At 39.0% G+C, this 25,339-nt stretch overlaps 2 protein-coding genes and 1 pseudogene across 2 annotated transcripts; all 3 read right to left on the minus strand.

Moving 5' to 3' along the window:
* Positions 1 to 5,487: 5,487 nt before the first annotated feature.
* On the minus strand, positions 5,488 to 6,441 carry LOC118796797 (olfactory receptor 2AT4-like). Its single transcript, XM_036555912.1, has one exon. It carries the CDS (start codon positions 6,439 to 6,441, stop codon positions 5,488 to 5,490), a length of 954 nt encoding a protein of 317 aa, XP_036411805.1.
* Positions 6,442 to 11,220: 4,779 nt separating this feature from the next.
* On the minus strand, positions 11,221 to 12,177 carry LOC118796806 (olfactory receptor 2AT4-like). Its single transcript, XM_036555924.1, has one exon. It carries the CDS (start codon positions 12,175 to 12,177, stop codon positions 11,221 to 11,223), a length of 957 nt encoding a protein of 318 aa, XP_036411817.1.
* A 5,026-nt stretch (positions 12,178 to 17,203) lies between these two features.
* LOC118826418 lies at positions 17,204 to 18,159 on the minus strand (annotated as a pseudogene).
* Between the last annotated feature and the right edge of the window lie 7,180 nt (positions 18,160 to 25,339).

The raw sequence follows: 25,339 nt of genomic DNA on the forward strand, positions 1-25,339 counted from the left end.
ATAATAAATAAACAGAACAAGAAATACATGTGACAATAAATACTAGACAGGATATCAAACCAATGTTTATTCAAATGGGCATAATATATTGTAGCATTGGTGCATAACAAGATGCAGAAAACATCATGCATGCGGGCAAATGCTCTTGCCAGCCCTCTGGACCGGCTTGACCACCATTGAGCTTCATGCTGTACAACGCTGTGCAAACCTCACCCTCACAACCTGACCACACTGATGCTGCTGCTGCATAAACTAAACTAATCAAATTAATCATTTGCTCCACCTGTTTTCCCCGTTTTTGTACTATAATACTTTATACTAACACTGTTTGCTATCCGGTGTCGACCAGAGGAGGATGGGTTCCCCTTCTGAGTCTTGGTTCCTCTCAATGTCTCTTCCTATTTCTCTTAGGGAATTTTTCCTTGCCACTGTTGCCTCTGGCTTGCTCATGGGGGCTTGGACCCGGATTTCTTTCTGTAATCTGATTTGTGACAACACCTGTTGTAAAAAGCGCTATATAAATAAACTTTGCTTGCTTGCTATTTTATTTTCAACAAGCAATAGCTAGTCTTCACAAAAACTCGAAATCCCCACTTGGGGAGGGGGTAACATGGGAGGACACGACACATGTGTAAGGAGGACAAACTCACGCAAAAAGCCTACCCTGCATGGACACAATTAACAACCCAAATGCAACACACAAAATAACAACAGCTACAAAGAACATCCTTCTTTCACCAGGAGTGTGGCACCTCCCAAGAGCCACTGTAACGTTTGGCAAGCATGTTTACAGTGGTAAACATGCCACCGTCCCAACTTTTTTGGAACATGTCGTTGGCATCAAATTTAAAATTGGCATATTTTATTTGTTGTTTTGTAGTATTTTCCTTAAAAATATGGTTTACATGATTTGCATATCATTGCATCCTATTTATATGTACATTGTAGACAGCATCCAAACTTTTTTGGAAATGGGGTTGTGTATTCAAAATTGTATATTAACTGTAAAATCCTATTTTCTATTCATATTGCTCTTGTTGTGTTTTCCTATCCAATGTCAACCAGAGGAGGACTGGTTCCCCTTATGAGTCTTGGTTCCTCTCATTGTTTTTCTTGCCACTGTCACTCTTCGATTGCTCTTTGGGGATTGTACCAGAATTTTCTGTAAAGCTGCTGTGTGTGCAAATGCCTGTTGTAAAACGTGCTATATAAATTTCCTTGACTTAACAAAGTACAAACTTTCATAAAAAAACAAAAAAACAAAAACAAAAACAAATTGTGTAAGCTTCCTTGAACCATTTAAGAACTTTACTTTTGGCCTCATGCTCCATGATATTCTACAACAGCACAGTGTTATTGTTCTAATTGTGCATAAGCAGTTTCAGTCAGTCACTGGCAGAAAAATAATAAAGCATGTGGTAATCCTATTAATTATTATTTGTTGAAATGTTGATCAAATTAAACAAATTATTTCAATTTTTGCTCTGCTTTTGTCATTGCTTATCATTTACCATGTTTTATAAAAGTAAATGTGATTACTTACATAACTATGCAGTTTGTTATGCAAGTACATTTGGATCATATAGAAAAATGTCAATAATAACTAGAGGTTATTAAGGCAGTTAACTGAAAATGCACAGGATGAACATGAGCAAAAATTGTTTTATGAGCAAGAGCAACGAACATACATATCTATAAGTCTAATTTGGTGACTTTTAATTGACTATATGCAAACATATCTGTTTCTGACAATAGATAACTTATTTGCCATGTTTATATATCTTGATATGTCATGTGCAGGTGCAGAGAATTTGAGTTTGAGTGTTGCTTTTAACAAATTACATATAAATGTACTTATTTCTATGTTACTAACAAAAAAAGGAAAGGAAAACTTAGACAAGTGACCATGGTGTCTTTTCTGAAATGTTAATTCTAAAAACATTTGCATGTGGACATGTTACTGGTATGGACTCGAGACATTTTTTCTTTCAGACTGAAAGATTATTGATCTTTCTTTTTCTTAATTTCATTATTAAAACTTCTCGAATTTCCTTTGTTCTAAAGCAGAAAATAATGGGATTGACAAGAGGAGGAAACAGACTATACCACATACTGATCGTAATGCGAGCATCAATGTCCATTTGAACCTTTATATCAGCGACATACACAGCACATCGGGGCAGATAGTAAAGGCATATGATGAGAAGTTGAGGGCTACATGTAGAGAATGTTTTGTATTTGCCTTGAACATTGGATATTTTAAAGACAGTTATGATTATTGCAATATAGGAGAAAATGATAAAAGCAAGGGGGACCAACAGAACAAACATAGCCATAGAAAAGGCAAACAACTTTGCAGGCCTTGCATCACCACAGGCCAGTCTAGTTATTGAATTTTGGTCACAAAAGCAATGAGTTATTATGTTGGCCTCACAGTAGGGTACAGCTATGGTTTTGAGAACTATCACTGCCACCCAAGAGATCGGAATCACCCAGAACATTACACATACAACTGTGACAGAATGGTTTGTAACCAGAACAGGGTATCGGAGAGGGTTACAGATAGCAATGAATCGATCAGTAGCCATTATTAGCAAAAGAAAAGAAGTGACGGTGCCTAAATAATGGACAAAAAACATTTGTATAAAGCAAGCATGAAATGGTAAAGTTTCATCTAGAAGCAGGTACTTTGCTATGATTTTAGGCATTGTGGTTGTTCCAAAAGCAAAATCCACTGCAGCAAGATTACAGAAGATAAGATAGGTTGGTTTTTGTAAGTTTTTTTCATAAGCTACAAATGCAATAGTGAAAATGTTTCCTGCTGCAAGTATTAGGTAAATAAAGAGAAGAAGCATTCCAACTGCTGCGTAATATTCTGGAAGAACTCCTGGAAATCCAAGGAGGAAGAATTGAGGAATCGTTGTATTGGTATACTGATCCATGACCCACACCTCCACAGTGATCCAAAACAACCTGTGCTCACTGTAATTTAAAAAATGAAACAGAACTTTGGGTCATTTATCTTCCATTCTGATTCATAAAAACAGCAAATAAAGCAACTGAGTACATCAAAAAAAGGTTTCTGTCAAATTTGGTATATTATAAAACAATGTGTTCCCAGTGACACTGATTTAGTCAATCGGTCACGCTATCAAAACAATGCTTTCTTGCCTTCATGTATGATTAGCAGTGACCGTCTTCACAAAGACAGTACCTAAGAATGACTCACCAAAGCAACAGTTTATAAATTCTCTTCCATTACACCAGAGACCAGCTACTGCTTGATGTAATAATATATGTTTTGATTTCATGTCAAGTGGTCTTCATTGTCATACCTCAAAACAGCTTGAATGCATTGGAACAAAATGTCATTTCTCCAACTCCATGGAGCAACACACAACGGCAGCACATTAAATAGAATTACACAGAGTGCAGGTACATGGCGGTATGAAATGAATACAGAATATACAATGATACACCAGCTAATAAATAAAAAGTTAAAATTTTTAAACTTGGTGGTCTGTCAGCTAGCTAATGTTAGTGTAAGCTTAACCCCTTTTTTGCCAAACCCTAACTGGCTTGCTAACAAGCAACTGAGTAATTTGTCAAAAATCCATATTGTAGGTGGACAGTAAATCTGTAACTACTTACTGTTTATTATAGATTGTGAATAAGGTTCATTGTTTACTTTAGTGAGTTTTTAGCCAAAATCCTGTCTTCAGCTTCAGCGGATGCCGACTAATGTTGCAGAGTCAGTAAATCAATAGGCCCTCCCCCCGGTCTGATAGTATTGGCTTACAACTCACAAGGTTTGGCCGAGCTGGAAGTGCCAGCCAAACAAGACCAGGGGCCGTATTACAGAAACTTCTGAAATCTTATCTTATCTGCTTAATCACCATGACAACTTCAATAAGGACTGAATTTAGGACAGAAGTTCTTAAATTCATAATCTAATCCTAATTTCAGATAAGAAAACAGTATTATATAAATATCCTAACTACACAAAATTTCCTAAATTCTGTCCTAGTTTTAAGACAACCCCAGAGGTCTTCATGTCTGCTTTAACCATCTGCTTGTATCATTTTAGGTAGTAAAAGGCAGCATAGTTCACCATAACTAGCATAACAACATTGTATTAATCTACATTGAAAATGGTGCTTTGACGTATGAGTGTAAATGTCAATAACATCCACTCATTCCCCAGATTTATTAACATGGGTGCTTCCCAGGGTGGTCTTAGCCCACCTATTGTCTTTAGCCTGTATATGAATGAGGGTGTATACTTAAACAATCACATACTCGAGTTGGAGGAATGATAACCTTTTCAGCCTATTATACAAATATTATGAAATATCACGTTACCATTCTGAAACATACCACTTTGTGAAGTGGTGTGAGGCTATTTATCTCATTTTGAATGTGAGAAAAACAGAAGAGATGGTATTCGATCCTGTTGCCTCACAGTTCCCACAATTCTGTGATTATCCCTGATACTATTATTAATCAGGTATGCAACTACAAATGCTGCACATTCACCTGGAAAGCCTATACTGATGCCCAGTTTATGCTCCAAACTACAGTAGAGGTTAGTTTTATTTATTTATTTATTTATTTGTTTTGCAAAAACTCATTAGTCTGATGCATTATGGCAATCTTTCAGGGTGAATAAAATAAAGGCCATAGAGAAAAAGGAATAAAAGTCCCCTTAGTCCTATTATGAATGATCCATGCTCAGAGGAGCACAGAAAGTGCTTGCCCTTATCCTAAAAATATGCGCTCCTACTTTCTGGCAGAAGGCACAAAATGCTGAGGTAGAAACTCAACAAATTGAAGACTTTTATGAGCTTCAACTTTGGCAACATGGTCCAAGATATTCTACAACAGTACTGTGTTGTTCCAAATATGCATACGAATTTTCAGTCACAGTTATTGGCAGCAAAAACAGAAGCATTGTGGTAGTTCTTTTGATTATTATTTCTTGAAATGTTGTTGATACTGTAAAAATCTACTATATTTTTGCTCTGCATTTGTCACTGTCATTTGTCATGTTTTGCCATTATGTGACTTCAAAAAGCAGGCCTGAAACTGTCTATACAGGACGCAAATAAAAAATTAACGTGATTAATTACATAAATATACATTTTTTTGTGTAATTACATTTAAATTGTATAGATAAATGATAATAATAACAAAAGGTTATTAAGGCAACAAACCAAAAATGCACCGGATGAACAAAAATTGGTTCGCTGACCAAGAGCGAGAAAACACATATCTGTTATTCTATACTGGTAACTTTTAATTGACCATATTCATACAAACCTTACAATGTAATATAGGTTTCTAACAATTTCCAGTTTACTGATTAGCCATATTTTGACATTTGGGCAAAATACATATAATTGCACTAATTTCTATGCTTATTGACCAAATGAGAAAAAATCAACATGTGACCACAAGATCAATAGTGTGGACTCAAACCATTTTTTTTCAGACTGAAAGATTATTGATCTTTCTTTTTCTTAATTTCATTATTAAAACGTCTCGAATTTCCTTTGTTCTAAAGCAAAAAATAATGGGATTGACAAGAGGAGGAAACAGACTATACCACATACTGATCATAATGCGAGCATCAATGTTCATCTGAACCTTTATGTCAGCGACATACACAGCACATCGAGGCAGATAGTAAAGGCATATGATGAGAAGTTGAGGGCTACATGTAGAGAAGGCTTTGCACTTTCCTTGAACATTGGATATTTTAAAGACAGTTATGATTACTGCAATATAGGAGAAAATGATAAAAGCAAGGGGGACCAACAGAACAAACATAGCTACAGAAAAGGCAAACAACTTTGCAGGCCTTGCATCACCACAGGCCAGTCTAGTTATTGAATTTTGGTCACAAAAGCACTGAGTTATTATGTTGGCCTCACAGTAGGGTACAGCTATGGTCTGGATAACTATCACTGTTACCCAAGAGATCGGAATTACCCAAGAAATTACACATACAATTGTAACACAATGGTTTGTAACCAGAACAGGGTATCGGAGAGGGTTACAGATAGCAATGAATCGATCAGTAGCCATTACTAGCAAAAGGATAGAAGTGACACTCCCTAAATAATGGACAAAAAACATTTGTACAAAGCAAGCAAGAAATGGTAAAGTTTCATCTTGAAGCAGGTACTTTGCTATGATTTTAGGCATTGTGGTTGTTCCAAAAGCAAAATCCACTGCAGCAAGATTACAGAAGATAAGATAGGTTGGTTTTTGTAAGTTTTTTTCATAAGCTACAAATGCAATAGTGAAAATGTTTCCTGCTGCAAGTGTTATGTAAATGAAGAGGAGAAGCATTCCAACTGCTGCGTAATATTCTGGAAGAACTCCTGGAAATCCAAGGAGAAAGAATTGAGGAATCGTTGTATTGGTATACTGATCCATGACCCACACCTCCACAGTGATCCAAAACAACCTGTGCTCACTGTAATTTTAAGAATGAAACAGAACTTTTGGTCATTTATCTTCCATTCTGATTCATAAAAACAGCAAATAAAGCAACTGAGTACATCAAAAAAGGTTTCTGAGAAATTTGGTATATTATAAAACAATGTGTTCCCAGTGACACTGATTTAGTCAACCGGTCACGCTATCAAAACAATGCTTTAATGCCTTCATATATGATTAGCAGTGACCGTCTTCATATAGACAGTACCTAAGAATGACTCACCAAAGCAACAGTTTATAAATTCTCTTCCATTACACCAGAGACCAGCTACTGCTTGATGTAATAATATATGTTTTGATTTCATGTCAAGTGGTCTTCATTGTCAAACCTCAAAACAGCTTGAATGCATTGGAACAAAATGTCATTTCTCCAATTCCATGGTGCAACACACAACGGCAGCACATTAAATAGAATTACACAGAGTGCAGGTACATGACGGTATGAAATGAATACAGAATATACAATGAATACACCAGATAATAAATAAACAGAACAAGAAATACACATGACAATAAATACTAGATAGGACAACAAACCAATGTTTATTCAAATGGGCATACTATATTGTAGGACTGGTGCAACAGAAGATACAGAAAACATTGTGCATGCGGGCAAACGCTCTTTTATTTTTAACAAGCACTTCAGTAGCTAGTCTTCTCAAAAACTAGAAATGCCCACCCAGGGAGGGGGTAACATGGGAGGACACGACATGTGTAGGGTGGACAAACTCACACAAAAAGCCTACCCTGCATGAACACAACAACCCAAATGCAACATAAATGACATCAGAGATGAAAACCAGAGACATGACAGTAGGGGGTACCCACAGATGACTGTGACGAACACCACCCATGCCTCCGAAGGCATCTCTGTGTGAACTCATGGAGCTGCCGTGGTGCTGGACAGAGGCTTTCTTCCCAGGAAGACCTTCGACGGCAGTTCAAGGGAGGACTTGGAGAGCAGCATCTAGGACGACCTCTAGGGCATGGTGCTGGATGGGATGAGAAGGGAAATGGCGGTGGAACTCCTCAACTAATGCCAGGTCCAAGACATCATGCGGGGGCACCCAACCTCTCTCCTATGGTCCATAACCCCTCCAATCCACCGAATACTGAATAACTGCCACCTAAGCCCCCCATGGCAACACTGCCAATGGCATACGCCACACAGCCATCCCCCTCCCCAACGCCCCGCAAAGGTTTGGCCATTCTGGGGGCCCACACAGCCTTAACAAAGTCCCCAAACTCTGGGGTCCACGGAGTCCCAGCCTGTCCACTATCCTGGCCAGCACAAATGCTGCAAGGTGCGTGCTTGTCAGCAACAGATGCCCCCATTCTCTGGGCCATGTCCTTGGCACAGTAGCTCCTCAGTGCACCCGAATCTGGGTGTGCTGTCCTTCTCTAGCTCTGGCAGGCAGCTGAAAACCAGCTCCGTGGGTATCTACTCCATCGGTGCTCAAAAATAGAGAGGCTGTTTGAGGCATGTGAGTGCTGTGGTGATCCTTTTTTGCTGTACACTGTTCACAGCAATGCAGGTATAGCTCCATGTAGTGGCCTGGCCAGTAGAACCTCTGCTGCAACCGCTTCGGTGTCTTGGCCATGCCGCGGCGCCCCAGGCGAACGGCCACATGCACCGCGACCAATACCATCTTCCTCAGGCTGCACGGCACTCACAGCTGCTACACCCAGGCACTTGCTCCTCCCACATGCGTTACAGCATTTTGCTGTGCATCCAGAGACCATCACAGCCAGCATGAAGCATGTCACATCTGCCCAACTTGCTTTCTGTCTTGCCTGGAGCCATGAATATGCCCCAAAGTACTCTGTGCACTCCTACTGGGAGTGACGGAACATCTCACAGCTCACAGCATTAAGTCCAGTGCTACTGGGGCCAATGACAGCAGTGGCACTCTTCTCAGTCACTTCCTGCTTCCACCCTGTCATCAATTCTGGCGAAACTGCTGCACATATGCACTACCCATGGCCCTCAGGGTCCCACCAACCAGTTCTACTGCTGTGTGTTCAGCTCCTCTAGCACCGGTGGCTTCACCCATGAAAGGTGTGGTGCCCTCAACCTGACAGCTTGCCCCACCCTGGGAATCCACCAACCGACTCTGATGCAGCTCTTCCAGAGGCAGTAGCTACTGCCACAGGCAATGAAGTCCATACTGCCAGGGAGCCCTGGTTCTCTGGCTTGGGTCCATAACTAACTGCTGCAAGCAGCTTCACTTGTCCCATCTCCAAGCCCAGTGTTTCCTTCTTGAGGTTGAGCACAGCCCTGGCTGCCATGAGGAAATCCCAACCAAGTATGCATTTTGTATGTCTCTGCTATCACTGAAGACAGGTCGGGTCGCCTACAGAGCACCGCTAATAGCCTGTTAATGAATTAATGTTATTTGAGGGTTGTCCCATTTTGTATGGCAAGATTTCAACCACTAATGCTTGTAACTCAGTTCCAAGTGGTTAGGGTGACACTCAAAAATAAGGGGTAGGGGTAAAAAAGAAGAAATGGGATTGGGCCTTAAAATTTCCATCTACAGGTTGAGGATTTGAGGGATAAAAAAGACCTTTTCACTGACATTACCTTACTGTAAAGAACAATATATGGTAAATACTGGTGACATTGTTTCCAAATACGTAAGAGAAATATAAAGACAAAGAACATAAACAGCTGACAATGTTTTTTTCTATCTGTCACAGGTTCATACTCTCACTGTGAAGTCCCTTAAAATTTTTAAACTTGGTGGTCTGTCAGCTAGCTAATGTTAGTGTAAGCTTAACCCCTTTTTGCCAAACCCTATTTGGCTTGCTAACAAGCAACTGAGTAATTTGTCAAAAATCCATATTGTAGGTGGACAGTAAATCTGTAACTACTTACTGTTTATTATAGATTGTGAATAAGGTTCATTGTTTACTTTAGTGAGTTTTTAGCCAAAATCCTGTCTTCAGCTTCAGCGGATGCCGACTAATGTTGCAGAGTGAGTAAATCAATAGGCCCTCCCCCCGGTCTGATAGTATTGGCTTACAACTCACAAGGTTTGGCCGAGCTGGAAGTGCCAGCCAAACAAGACCAGGGGCCGTATTACAGAAACTTCTGAAATCTAATCTTATCTGCTTAATCACCATGACAACTTCAATAAGGACTGAATTTAGGACAGAAGTTCTTAAGTTCATAATCTAATCCTAATTTCAGATAAGAAAACAGTATTATATAAATATCCTAACTACACAAAATTTCCTAAATTCTGTCCTAGTTTTAAGACAACCCCAGAGATCTTCATGTCTGCTTTAACCATCTGCTTGTATCATTTTAGGTAGTAAAAGGCAGCATAGTTCACCATAACTAGCATAACAACATTGTATTAATCTACATTGAAAATGGTGCTTTGACGTATGAGTGTAAATGTCAATAACATTCACTCGTTCCCCAGATTTATTAACATGGGTGCTTCCCAGGGTGGTCTTAGCCCACCTATTGTCTTTAGCCTGTATATGAATGAGGGTGTATACTTAAACAATCACATACTCGAGTTGGAGGAATGATAACTTTTTCAGCCTATTATACAAATATTATGAAATATCACGTTACCATTCTGAAACAGACCACTTTGTGAAGTGGTGTGAGGCTATTTATCTCATTTTGAATGTGAGAAAAACAGAAGAGATGGTATTCGATCCTGTTGCCTCACAGTTCCCACAATTCTGTGATTATCCCTGATACTATTATTAATCAGGTATGCAACTACAAATGCTGCACATTCACCTGAAGAGCCTATACTGATGCCCAGTTTATGCTCCAAACTACAGTAGAGGTTAGTTTTATTTATTTATTTATTTATTTGTTTTGCAAAAACTCATTAGTCTGATGCATTATGGCAATCTTTCAGGGTGAATAAAATAAAAGGCCATAGAGAAAAAGGAATAAAAGTCCCCTTAGTCCTATTATGAATGATCCATGCTCAGAGGAGCACAGAAAGTGCTTGCCCTTATCCTAAATATGAGCTCCTACTTTTTGGCAGAAGGCACAAAATGCTGAGGTAGAAACTCAACAAATTGAAAGAAAAAAAAACTTTTATGAGCTTCAACTTTGGCAACATGGTCCTAGATATTCTACAACAGTACAGTGTTGTTCCAAATATGCATACGAATTTTCAGTCACAGTTATTGGCAACAAAAACAGAAGCATTGTGGTAGTTCTTTTGATTATTATTTCTTGAAATGTTGTTGATACTGTAAAAATCTACTATATTTTTGCTCTGCATTTGTCATTTGTCATGTTTTGCCATTATGTGACTTCGAAAAGCAGGCCTGAAACTGTCTATACAGGACGCAAATAAAAAATTAACGTGATTAATTACATAAATATACATTTTTTTGTGTAATTACATTTAAATTGTATAGATAAATGATAATAATAACAAAAGGTTATTAAGGCAACAAACCAAAAATGCACCGGATGAACAAAAATTGGTTCGCTGACCAAGAGCGAGAAAACACATATCTGTTATTCTATACTGGTAACTTTTAATTGACCATATTCATACAAACCTTACAATGTAATATAGGTTTCTAACAATTTCCAGTTTACTGATTAGCCATATTTTGACATTTGGGCAAAATACATATAAATGCACTTATTTCTATGCTTATTGACCAAACGAGAAAAAATCAACATGTGACCACAAGATCAATAGTGTGGACTCAAACCATTTTTTTTCAGACTGAAAGATTATTGATCTTTCTTTTTCTTAATTTCATTATTAAAACGTCTCGAATTTCCTTTGTTCTAAAGCAAAATATAATTGGATTGACAAGAGGAGGAAACAGACTATACCACATACTGATCATAATGCGAGCATCAATGTCCATTTGGACCTTTATGTCAGCGACATACACAGCACATCGGGGCAGATAGTAAAGGCATATGATGAGAAGTTGAGGGCTACATGTAGAGAAGGCTTTGCACTTTCCTTGAACATTGGATATTTTAAAGACAGTTATGATTATTGCAATATAGGAGAAAATGATAAAAGCAAGGGGGACCAACAGAACAAACATAGCCAAAGAAAAGGCAAACAACTTTGCAGGCCTTGCATCACCACAGGCCAGTCTAGTTATTGAATTTTGGTCACAAAAGCACTGAGTTATTATGTTGGCCTCACAGTAGGGTACAGCTATGGTCTGGATAACCATCACTGTTACCCAAGAGATCGGAATTACCCAAGAAATTACACATACAATTGTAACACAATGGTTTGTAACCAGAACAGGGTATCGGAGAGGGTTACAGATAGCAATGAATCGATCAGTAGCCATTACTAGCAAAAGGATAGAAGTGACACTCCCTAAATAATGGACAAAAAACATTTGTACAAAGCAAGCAAGAAATGGTAAAGTTTCATCTTGAAGCAGGTACTTTGCAATGATTTTAGGCATTGTGGTTGTTCCAAAAGCAAAATCCACTGCAGCAAGATTACAGAAGATAAGATAGGTTGGTTTTTGTAAGTTTTTTTCATAAGCTACAAATGCAATAGTGAAAATGTTTCCCACTGCAAGTGTTATGTAAATGAAGAGGAGAAGCATTCCAACTGCTGCGTAATATTCTGGAAGAACTCCTGGAAATCCAAGGAGGAAGAATTGCCTAGTAGTTGTTGTATTGATATATTGATCCATGATTCACACTTTCATGGTGTTCCAAAACAACCTAAAAACATACTTGTGTGCTCACTGTAATTTAAAAAAGGAAACAGAAATTTGTGTCATATATCTTACATTTTAATTCCTAAAAACAGCAAATGAAGCAACTAAATAGAGCAAAAAGATTTATATAAAATTTGGTATATCATAAAACAATGTGTTCCCAGTGACATTGATTTAGTCAGCTACTGCTATCAAAAAACAATGCTTTCTTGCCTTCATGTATGACTAGCAGTGAACTTAGTGCTCAGATACACAGTCCCTAACTAAGAATGACTCACCAAAGCAACAATTTATAAAGGATCTTCAAATACACTAGAGACCAGCTACTGTTTGACATAATAGTGTGTGCTTTGATGTCGTCAAATGGTCTTTTGTTTTTTATATATATATAATATACATATATACATATATATATATTATATATATATATATATATATATATATATATATATATATATACACACACACACACGTACAGAATGCCACGCACACACACACAGTTCTGGCCACCATTATTGGCACCCTTTTCTTTTAAATTTATATCATCTTCATAAATAAATGGAAATATACAAATATACATGTCTAAAGTTATTAAACAAAAATCCATGTCTTTTCAACTTGTAGGAAGTGATTTTAAAGTAAAGAAACAAAAAGAAAATGGCATGGACGGTATTAATGGCACCCTTTCCTAATATTTTGTTGCAAACCCACTGGCAGCTGTGACAGCGTCCAGACATTTTGGTAGCCATGTGAAAGCTTCTTGCACCTGTCTGCTGGTAGTTTTTCCCCACTCCTCCACTGCAAACTTTTCAAGCTCTTGTAAATTTCAGCTCTCTCCAAACATTTTCAATGGGGTTGGGATGAGGACTCATTGCTGGCCAGTTTAAATCAGTCCACTTCTTCATTTGTAGCCATTCAGTTGTGCTTTTTGATGTGTGTTTTGGGTCTTTATCATGCTCTTTGATACCATGATCTTCGACTCAAACCTAGCTTCCATACACTAGGCAGCACATTTCACTCTGAAATGCCTTGGTGACCTTCCCATCTCGATATTCCTTTTATTCGGCTGAGGCCTCCAGTACCTCAGACAGTAAAGAAACACCACAACATAAGTGATCCACCACCACGTTTGACTGTAGATAGGGTGTTCTTTTGCTTTTGAGCTTTAATTCGTCTCCTATGAACAAATCACTGGTCTGCATTGCCAAAGAGCTCTATTTTTGTTTCGGCTTTCCACAAAACAGGACTGTGCCTTCCTACATCTTTCTTTTGGCAATGGAGTCTCCCTTGGCCCTTATCCAAAAGTCCTTCTTGGTTTAGTGTGTGGCGTATGGTATGGGTTGAAATCATCACTCCAGATTGCTCTAGGTCTGAATTTAGCTCTTTGGATGTTACACATGTGTTTTTTCCACAGTTTGCACCAACCTTTGAAGGTTTTTCTCACTGATTTTCCTCTTTGGCCTATGTCCTAGGAGGTTTTTGACAATTCTATGAGCTGTATACTTCTTAAATACATTATGCACTGTTAAAACAGGGATGTCAAGGACTTTGGAGACGGTCTTGTACTCTTTACCATTCTTGTGTTTGGAGATAATAGCACTTTTGATGTTCTTAGACAGCTTTCTTATCTTCACCTTTGTGAAAAGGGGTCAGGCAAAGCAAGTGGACTTTTTAAGCATTAAAGCCAATATTCATAGTTGGTTAATTCTAGTCATGCAAGCCCTCATTTATTACAGGTGAGTATAATCTCACTGTAATTCATCAAAAGGATGCAAATAATTGTGTCATGTCCATATTTCTATCCTTATCACTTTTTTAAATAGTTGTTTTTTTTACCCCTAGCTGTTGTGTATTGAATATGAGTGTATATTGACCAAATATGTTTCAGAACACATTTTTATTTCAGAAGAATTCAGAAGTTCAGGGGGGCCAATAAGGGTGGCCAGGTCAGAAATATATAATATATATATATATATAGACTCTAGTGATGGTGAAATGGTGAAAAGTCCATGCAAGGGGTGGGAGGGGTTGTCCACAATGCTGGTAGCCTTGCGCTTGTCGCTTGTAGTAGGAGGTGTCTATGGTGGGTAAAGACACCACATTGATCTTCTTAGCTGTTCTTGCAATCTGCTGAAGGGTGTTGCTTTCTGAGAAGGTTAACTTTCTGGACCAGACAGTAAAACAGCTGGTCAGGATGCTCTCTATTGTCTCCTAGTAGGATGTAGTTAGGATGGTAGGAGGGGAGGAAGTGAAGTCGCTCCTGGCCTTTCTTGGCTAGACAGGTGGTGTTGAGGGTCCAGGTGAAGTCATCACTGATGTACACACCAAGGAAGCCTTTGGCTCTCTCCACAGTTGAACCACTGATGTGCAGTGGAGAGTAATGACCATGTTTCCTCCTGAAGTCAACGATAATCTCTTTCGTCTCATCAACATTGACAGACTGATTCTTGCAATGGTTTGAAAGCTGCTACACCTCTTATGAATGCTTACTCATCATTGCTGCTAATAAGACCCACCACTCTGATATCAACAACAAACTTTGAGATGTGATTTAATGCTGATTCGTCATTGTTGCTGATAAGACCCACCACTGTAGTATCAACAGCAGACTTTAGGAAGTGGTTTAAGCTGTGCTTTGTAGCATAGCCATGCAGTCAGCAGTGTGAATAGCAGGGGACTGAGTACACAGCCCTGTGGAGCACTGCTATTCAGTATGGTGGTGCTGGAGGTGGTCTTTCTGGTTCTGCCAGATTGAGGTGCCCCAGTCAGGATGTCCAGTATCCACTTGTAGAGCATGTTATTCAGGTCCAGTAATTAAAAACATGTAGGAAGATCATTTGGGTATAGGAAAAATGAAGAAATGAATAGAGACCAAAGGTCTCAAATGTAAGTATCCATAGAGACATGCAATGATTTATTACTACCAATTTAAAGGGGTATTCAAAAAGCCAGTCCGCACATATGCACACTATGTAACATCAATATATAGCTATTAACTGAAAATCAGCGCTACCAGAGATACTTTTTTGGCCAAAGCTTTTAAATAGTGTCATAAAATCCATAAGCATAAAGTATTAAAATCAGAAATATGTTGCAAATACCATATCAAACACCATCTATATAGCAAAGTTTGCAGTATATTACTTCTACAATTCTTGTTTTCCTTCTGTGTTTGGACATATTTTGTTCAATGTTTGAGTCTTAGAAGTAGGGTTTCACTGCACTATGTAAGTTTTGGGGATTTAGAGACCTCTCTGGTGGAAATGTGGAAATGCACAGACCAAGTGCCAAAACATATTATAACATCAGTTGTGCTTTGGGCCCCTTACCCGATTGGATGAATCTGATGATTGCCAGTGCGTTGAAAGAGCATGCAAAGAGAAGGATTTGAGTGAATTATCTATTGTTGTCATCTTCATCAGTATAATGCTGATTTTACATTTGAGATCTAAACATCGAGCCTGAGCTGCTTTTTGAGTCTGTGCTTCTGATGTTAATACACAAAGATGTGAAGTGATCTGAGAAATTTCATGAAATCTGGCCCAACACCTCTAACTTTTAAATTATATTTATAGTATAGTATATATAGTACATAGTATTTTTTGTTTCTGCTGACTCCTGAGTAAAGCTACTTTGTTCAATTAAAAAAAATACTTATAAAGTGCAGATTTAAAAATCTATGAAGTTGTGTTAGGAAACTAAAATGCATTTTACAGAATGTCTGTTACAAAACATCAAACCACATTCTGTCAATCATGGAATATCCACTACAAGATGTAATTTAATTCATTTGTATTCTATTTTTTCACAATTACCTAAGAATAAAGTAGGTCACACTAGTGACTTCAGCTAAAAGCTTCATATGAAATCATGAGCTAAATGAGAAAATCTCTGATAACTGAAAAGACACAGTGAACTTATCATGTGCTTTTCTACATAGATCTTCAGAAAAGAGGCCAAAGAAGTCAAGTGATGACATCAGTCTGATTTTTATTTCAAAATAAGAGATTTTTTGTTGTGCAGTAACACCAGCGACACGACTTCTGGGGACAACAACTTTCATTATATATTATTTAATATTTGGCATTTGTTTTCTTTATGCTATTTAATTTATATATTTCATAGTCATGTATAGATCATTGCAGTTAAAATTGCACGTGTTTTTACCTCAAAATATGGCCTCACCCTTCACACATGACTGTGAGAATGAACTCTTCTGTGCTGCTTGAAATTCTATATAATTGATTTAAAAACCAATATTGCTAAATTGAGGCTCAAGAAGGTGTAATTGTTAGAATAATGTATTGTTTTATTTTAAAATATAAATAAATTGCAACCCTAACATGTTTTTCAAGTGTAACATATCTGTAAACGCTAGGGACACAAAAATCGATGTTTCCATAAATGACCCATCACCTACCTTTACATCTATGATGACATGATGTTTAGATTGCACTACACTGCTGCATTCTTCACTTCACTTGTTTAGTGAGCATGTTGCTTCATTGTTTTACACTGATTCACATTGTTACTATGTATTTATATTAGCACTGATGCATCATACAACTAATGTTTTCTCTTTATTTTAACTGTAACTGTATTGTTTTTGGGGATATGCGCTTAAGAATTTTCACATTTTGAACTTTTTGTCTAGTGTAAATTGTAACATGACAATAAATATAATCAAAACGTATAATTAGACTGAAAACTCTATAAAATTAGGAAAATAACAGATTTCATTATGTGGCATTTGGGTTTTACTACACATTTGTAGACATTAAGGTCTATGAGAAAACATTTACAATCAACAGGTAGAAATACATTTTCAACATATATTTTGCAATAAGAGTATTTTATGCAACATTCTCTATGGACTGCCAGAGGGTTAACTGTCTGAAAATGGACTTGTTCTAATGCCAATTAAAAAAAAAAAAAAAAAAAAAAAAAGAACAGCATGCATATGCCTACTGCACAGATGTACTAAAAAAACACCTTTGTTTCAGCCTTTTAGTTGATCTCTGATCTTTCTTTTTCTTATTTTTGTCATTAAAGCTTCTCGAATTTCCTTTGTTCTAAAGCAGAAAATAATGGGATTGACTAACGGGGGAAACAGACTATACCACATACTGATCATAATGCGAGCATCAATGTTCATTTGACCCTTTATGTCAGCAACATACACAGAACATCGAGGCAGATAGTAAAGGCATATGATAAGCAGTTGAGGGCTACATGTAGAGAATGTTTTGTATTTGCCTTGAACATTGGATATTTTAAAGACAGTTATGATTATTGCTATGTAGGACAAAATGATAAAAGCAAGGGGGCCCAACAGCACAAACATAGCCATAGAAAAGCTAAACAACTTTGCATTCCTTACATCACTACATGCCAGTTTACTTATTGAGGCTTGGTCACAAAAGCACTGGGTTATCACATTGGAGTCACAGTAGGGCTCATTTACAACATGGAGAACTATCACTGTCACAAATGAGATCGGAATCACCCAGCACACTCCACATACAATTGCCATGGAATGGTTGGTTACAAGAGTAGGATATCTAAGAGGGTTACATATGGCGATAAACCGGTCAACAGACATTATTAGCAAAAGAAAAGATGTGACACTCCCTAAATAATGGACAAAAAACATTTGTACAAAGCAAGTATGAAATGGTAAAGTTTCATCTTTAAGCAGGTACTTTGCAATGATTTTGGGCATTGTGGCAGTTCCAAAAGCAAAGTCCACTGCAGCAAGATTACAGAAGATAAAATAAGTTGGTTTTTGAAGGCTCTTTTCATACGCCACAAATGCAATAGTGAAAATGTTTCCTCCTGCAAGAGGGAGGTAAATAAAGAGAAGAAGAATTCCAACTGCTGCATAATATTTGGAAGAACTCCTGGAAATCCAAGGAGAAAGAACTGTGTAACAGTTGAATTGATGTGTCGGTTCATGACTTCCAAAAAGTTTAGTCCAAAACCATGTGATTAAAAGCAGAATACAATAGGCAAGGGATTAAAACATTTTATACATTTTGTAAATTGTAAATCAGGTGATTTAGACTAAATTCAACTTAGATTCTATCAAAATAACAATTTCTTGTTTCCATTTAATGTTTAATTGTATGTTGAATTGTAGCTGGAGCCTCTTAAATGTAAGAATACTATCCATCTAAGAATAGCTCTCCAAAGCAAAGTTTTTAAATGCTTCTACAAGACACTAGAGGACAGCTACTACATGACGCAATGTGTGATGTTTGTTCTTGTTCTCTGTCCTCATGCAATTAACTGAGTGTTGTTCTCCCTCAAGGCTACTAAAGCATCCTGAATTTTAAGCAGGACTAAAAGGCTTCCAAAATTCTAAACTTCTGTTGTTTTTATCAATTGTGTGGTAATAACAGTGAAAATGACAATAATGGAGATGCACTCAGAAAAAGGGTCCTCCTTGGACTGCTAACTTGCTAATGGCTTAAAGCTTAAGGTTTCCAGGTGGGACTTGCACTTGTGAAATTTGATCTAAATTTGTGTTGGTTTGTATCATTAAAATAAATATTTTTTTAATGATGAAGTTTTAGGCTAAAGATTTTTTTTAATAAATGTCGTCACTCAGCCCCTCATCAATGTCCAAATCACACAGAAATGGTCTCATTGTGCCATTAAAAGAAATGTTTGTGTTGTTGTATTTGTCAAGTTATAGGCTAAAAAAATAATTATTTAAAAAGTGATATCACTTTTTAATATCAATGCTAAAATGGCATCAAAACAGTCTCATTTGGTTGTGCTGCATTTGCGCTGGTTTGTGCCAAAGTTATTGGTTAAACAGTTTTTGTCACAAGTGATGACATCATTTACCACAGAATTGTCACTGGTTGATAATGAAGATCTGAGAAATGTGCTTTTTGCTACCTGACAAGCCGCTGTCCCAGATTACAACGGAGTTATCTGGTTTTTTAAACTTTCATTATTTAGCTGCATTGAAGAAAAGTCAAAAAGCGATGATTAAAAATTCCTACTTCACTGTTTAAAAAACACTGCGATGGACTGGCAACCTCTCCAGGGTGTTTCCTGTGTCCGCCCAACGACTGCTGGGATAGGCTCCAGCTCCCAGTGTGACCCAGAAGGATAAGTGGGTTAGAAAATGTGTGTGTGTGTGTATGTGTGTTTGTTTAAGAAACATTTTCAAAACAAATCACCAGTTTTTGTGAGATTTTTGGTGTGCATAGTTTAAGGAACACAAACATTAATGTTGGTCTTTCAATGTTTCATTTGTGCTCATATTCATTTGTGACTTGTTAAAATGCTCACCAAATATCAATGGAAAATTTACTGGAACCACCAAGAACACAATGAATTTAAACAGCGACCAATGCAGGCTTTACCCTAAGAATAGGTCTGGAATTTTTTAGATTTTCCTTTTTAGTTTGACGCCAACCTAATTATGACCTGTCCAGTCTCAAAGCATTTACATAAAAATTCCAAAATAAATTGTAACGGTGGCAAACAGAACCAGTCGCTGGTTGAGGCTTGAGTTAAGATCTTTAATGTCCGCAATTACATTCGATAAACCAGAACAGAAAGTCTAAAACTAGAACATCAGCACAGAGCAAAAGGGTACAGCAAGAATCAAGGTCAAAAACGGAAAACGGATCATACACAAGAAAGGCAGTCAGAAACACTGGAGAAATGTACGCACATAGGTGACAATACTTTGCAAAGGACCTTTCCTAAAGCCTGGGCTTGTATACTAACTAACTGACAAAGGAAATAAGGAACAGGTGTGAGTGTAATCTAAGGTCCGGAGATGAGGAGCGCTGATAGGTAGATCAGTGAGAGTCTATAGTCATGTGATGCAGCAAGGAGTTCTGGGAATTGGAGTCCTGGGTGGCCCTGTTGACTGTAGTCTCAGCCAGGCCGGAGGGAGGCGTGACAGTACCTCCCCCCAAGGAGCCCTGGATGGCCACCATCAGCCCAACTGGAGGCGTCGGAGGGCAAAATCCAGGAGCTGTCCCAGTGCCAGACAGGAGCAAGACCACTGGACTGGGCATATGCTTTTGTGAGGTCATCCTCTCGGATGGGGGGCTGGCTTCTCTGGATGCCAGGTGTGGAAGTCTGCCACTAACCCAGGGTCGAAGACATCCTTGGCTGCCACCCAGCTACATTCCTCAGTCCATATCCATCTCAGTAAATGAGGTATTGGAGGTTACCTCCACGCCGTCGGGAGTCCAGCATCTGATGGATAGCATAGACTGGATTTTTCTTCCACATCCAGCGGTGCTCATTACACACCTCATCCAGGGGACCTGGGACCACAGGCTTAAGGAGGGAAACATGGAAAGAGGGTGAGATATGAAATTGTGTGGGTAAATTAAGCCAGTAAGTGACATCATTCATCGGTTTAACAATCTGGAAAAGACCAATCTATTTTGGCTGCAACTTTTGACAACCCTCCCCAAAGTCCAGAGTGGAGAGCCGAACGCCCGGCTGAAAGGAGGTGGCCTCCCTCTGATGCCGATCTGATTTGTTTCGCATGCTGCAGGGCCACTTCCATGATGCAGTGAGTCTGTTTCCAGACCTCCTCTCTGCACTTCATCCAGTCATCTACAGCTGGGATATCTAAAGGGGAATAGCTGTCCAGGGGCATTAAAAAGCTTTAAAGTGGTTTGGATGGAATGAATTTTACACCTCTCGAAAAACGGTCAATAACTATGAGTACTGTAGTGAATCCTCCAGAAGGTAGTAAATCTGTGACAAAGTTGAGAGCTCTATGGGACCAAGGGTGTTCTGGCACAGGTAGAGGCATGAGTTTACCAGCAGGAAGTGTCTTGGGCGTTTTACTTTGTACACAAACTCTAAGCAGGAGGATAAAAATCTGTGTACATCTTGTTTGAGAGTTTCTCACCCGTATCTATTTGACAGTAATCGCTGTGTTCGGAACTCACAAGGATGATGGGAGCTAAGAGATGAGTGAGCCCAGGTAACCAAACAATCATGAAATTGGGTACATAAAAGCTTATTAGGTGGACAGTAGCAGGGACATTAACTCTGGTTATGGTTATCTCATCATCAATCTCCCAATGAATGGAAGAGATCTGCACAGAAGGAGAGAGAATAGGCTCGGGCTCAGGTGGACTCTCGCTCTCTCCAGGTCGATCTGGTGAATTTGAGAAAGGGTGTCTGCCTTAGAATTACAGGAAAGGACAATATGAGATACTGAACTGGAAGCATGAGAAAAACAGGGACCATCTGGCTTGCTGAATGAAGATATTCTAAATTCTTGTGGTCAGTGAGGACGAAGAACGGGTGAGCAGTGCCCTCCAACCAGTGACGCCACTCTTCTAGGACAAGTTCAACTACAAGGAGCCCTATGCTGTAGTTTCTGTGGGACTTAGTTTGTGGGAGTAGAATGCAGCTGTGTACAACTTTTTGGGGTCACCACTATGCTGAGACAAGACCACACCAATTCCAGTCTCTGAAGCATCTACCTCTACTGTGAATGGTTTGGATGGGTCTGGATGTTTAAGAATGGGTGCTGAGGTAAAAGCAAGTTTTAGATCATGAAAGTCTTTCTCTGCTGCCAGACACCAAGTCAACTTTTAGACGCTCCCTTAAGAAGAGCTGTGAGGGGTGCAGCAATCGAGTTGAAGTTGCGGATGAACCTTCTGTAGAAATTGGCGACCCCAGGAATCTTTGTAATTCATTGTACATGCATGTCGTAGTTTGGAGAAGAGATCAGGATATCATTAATTTAAGCGATCACAAATTTCCCTATCATGCCCCGGGGGACATCATTGATGAATGATTGGAAGATAGAGGGGACATTACTGAGTACTCATAGTGCCCCCTGGTGGCGATGAATGCTGTTTTCCATTTGTCACCTTCCTTGACAAAAATTAAATTGTAGGCACTACGAATAACTAATTTGGTGAAAAGTTGGGCTCCATGAAGTTGTTCGAGGGCTACAGAGATAAGTGGCAAGGGAAAGGCAATTTTTTTGGTGATGTTATTGAGAGCTTGATAGTCAATACAAAGCCTAAGATCTCCATCCTTCTTTTTAACAAAGAAGAACCCTGAAGTGGCTAGGGGACATGGATGTACTCCCCCATGGCTTTCTCCTCTTCTTGTGTTAGCAAATACACACAAGATTTAGGCAATGTGGCACCTTCTGTGATATCTATCGAGCAGTCGCACGGATGGTGAGGGGGAAGCTTAGTGGTGTTCTTTTTGTTGAAAACTTCTAGTAGGTCAGAATATGCAGGGGGAGTTTGTGTAGTGAGAGTGGTTTCTGTACTTTCAGTGGTGGTAGAACTGACTCTAAGTAGAGGGAACGTGAGATCATTTGAGTTACAATAGTCTGACCAAACTGTTATATTGTGGGAGGACCATGAGATCTGCGGGTCATTTTTGTAGCCAGGGAAGACCTAAGATCATGGCGAGCTCGAAGGAGTCTATAACTAGACACGGCAAGAGTTCTTTGTGTAGAAAACTAGCTTCTATCTGAACAGGTTCAGTGACAAAGGAAATGGGATCCAATCCAACTTGTCCTCCATCCAGCGTGGAGTTGCGTGGGTTGAGTGTCTGGAGATCTTGGACTTGACCACATCTGAACGAAAGAAGTTCCCCTCAGCTCCATATTTGATTAGCACTATAATGACAAAGAGAAAGACTTTGAAACCAACCCCTCTGTGGGAACACTCACCACATTAGCTCACCACGCATTTTCCTAGGGTTGGCACCTGAGGTCTGTGTGGATGAGCCCGACAGTCACGTAGAACGTGACCAGCTGTGCCACAAGACATGTGCAGACCTCCATAAAGGCGACGAAGCCTCTCCTCTCTGGACAGCCTGCATGGGTGAGCTGCATGGGTTCTGGAGCCGAACTGGAATGGGAGTTGGAGCGGTAACAAGCACTTGCCCTAGAGCTGGAGTTGGAACTGGAGCTGGAACTGAATCTGGAACTGGTGCTGTGACTGGAATAGGAACTGATGATTGTGTGAGTAAAGGGAGAACTTTTGTGCAAGGGTCTTTTTTGAAGTAGTTGGTCTAGTCGAATAGAGAGTTCTATGAGCTGGTCAAGAGTCAGATTGTCATCTTTGCAAGCTAGTCCTGTTAGCACATCATAAGTAAGTCCGTTTCTAAATGCTATAATGAGTGCTGGTTCATTCCAACCACTTCCGGCAGCTAGTGTATGAAATTCCAAGCAATTACCTCGCTTCAGCTTTAGTTGTCCATTGAATCATTCCTCATGAGGATAATGAAACACAGTGGTAAAGTCTTTCAGAAATTTGCCTCACATGATAAATCTTGTAATCAAGGCCATCCTGAAGTAGCCCAGTCTGAAGCTTTCTCGGAAAGCCGTGAAACAACAAAAGCAATCTTAGCCTAGTCTGTACTAGAGGGGAAATTACTGAAGCACATAGAGCACTGTAACAAAAATCCTCTACATTTTTCAGGGGATCTATCAAATGTAGGGGTCTCACTCACTGAAACTGGGTTGTTAGCAGCGTAGCTGAAGGAGTTGTTGTGGAAATAGTGAGGTGTTGCAACTGAGCAGTGATGTTGTTAATTCTAGCTAGATCTGGGAAAGCTGGGCCTGCTGCTTGGCTTGTTGTTGAGTCACGTTGCTGACTGACTGAGTGACATCAGCCAGTGCTTGCTGATGATGGCCCAGGAGCTGACCTTGATTGTTCAGGACCTTCTGCACAGCCTCCATGTCTGCCATCTGCATGATGGTGAAGTATCCTGTAACGGTGGCAGATGGAACCAGATGCTCGCAGCAGAGGCTTGAGTGAAGATCTTTAATGCCAAAGGGGTTGTCCACAATAATAGTTGATAAACCAAAGCAGAAAGTTGAAAACCAGAACTTCAAAACAGGGTACAGCAAGAATCAAGGTCAAGAAGTGTTTCTGACAAGAAGGCAGTCAGAAACACTGGTGAAACGCTCAGTACACACATAGGCGACAATACTTCACAAAAGATCTTTCCTAAAGCCCGGGCTTATATACTAAACTAACTGACAAATGAAAGGTGGATCGGTGAGGTCCATAGTCATGAGATAGAGCAAGGAGTTCTGGGAATTGGAGCCCTGTTGGCTGTAGTCTCAGCCAGACTGCAAGGAGGCATGTCAACAATAAATCAAAAAGATTACACTTAAGTTTAATTCTTATAATCATACAAAATTTCAAATACTGTTATCCAAATGCATTCTGGATTCTTATTTGCTTTCTCTGTTTCTCGTACTGAGTCCTATTCCTCAGTATGTTATTGGTCTAGAGCCTCATGGGTGGTGTCATATAAAGATAAAGGCCCACCCTTCATGACCATATAAGACATGACATCAGTACGTCATCACTTCCATGATTGCCTGAAGGGACATGAAGCCTAATATTAAAAATGTCCAAAACTTATACTAACATCATACTATATCTACATATACTTTCTTTTTTATGCTTTCATATGAAACCCACCTTATGAATGTAGCTTTTGAAATATGAAAGTTATGAAGGAAAGAATATCATGAGTGCATTTTGGAACCACCAGTGGTTCCACAGAGTTTAACACCCTGCTACTGGCTTGTTTGGCCATGCAGAGAGGCCATACACAGGCACTTGGGAGGCGCTACTCCCGTTAAGCGAGAGACTTTAATGTTGTAAAAAAGTTGTGTTGTTAGCTTAAAGGTGTGTTTGTGTTATTTGTCCCTTGTTGTGGTGGGCAGTAGGGAAGTTAGGTGTGTCTGTATGTCCATTGGGAATGTAAAACGCATGGCTAAAAGTGACCTGCCTGCTGTCTAGGCCATTTCAGGAGTGCTGGGCGGTGGTTCTCGAATGATCAATAAAGAGAATTTGTCTAAACTGCAGTTTCCTATGCCTCCCTTTTTGCCACGACATCACAACACTAATAAATATCCTATTGAATAATTACAGTGACAATGTAATATCATTCAAACACTTTATTCAACCAATGATGTTTAAATCATCAGTAAAAATGTATTGTAGTAAAATAAAACAGAATGACACACTTACTATTTACTATCTTTACTATCTTTTCTATATTTTTCTTTTTTTTTGCTCAAGGAGCTAGACTGTAGGTGTCTGCATATATCATAGTGTACATACAGAAAGATTTGGGACTGTCATTA

Source organism: Colossoma macropomum, unplaced genomic scaffold (assembly GCF_904425465.1).
Source record: "Colossoma macropomum unplaced genomic scaffold, Colossoma_macropomum, whole genome shotgun sequence".
Lineage (NCBI taxonomy): Eukaryota > Metazoa > Chordata > Actinopteri > Characiformes > Serrasalmidae > Colossoma > Colossoma macropomum.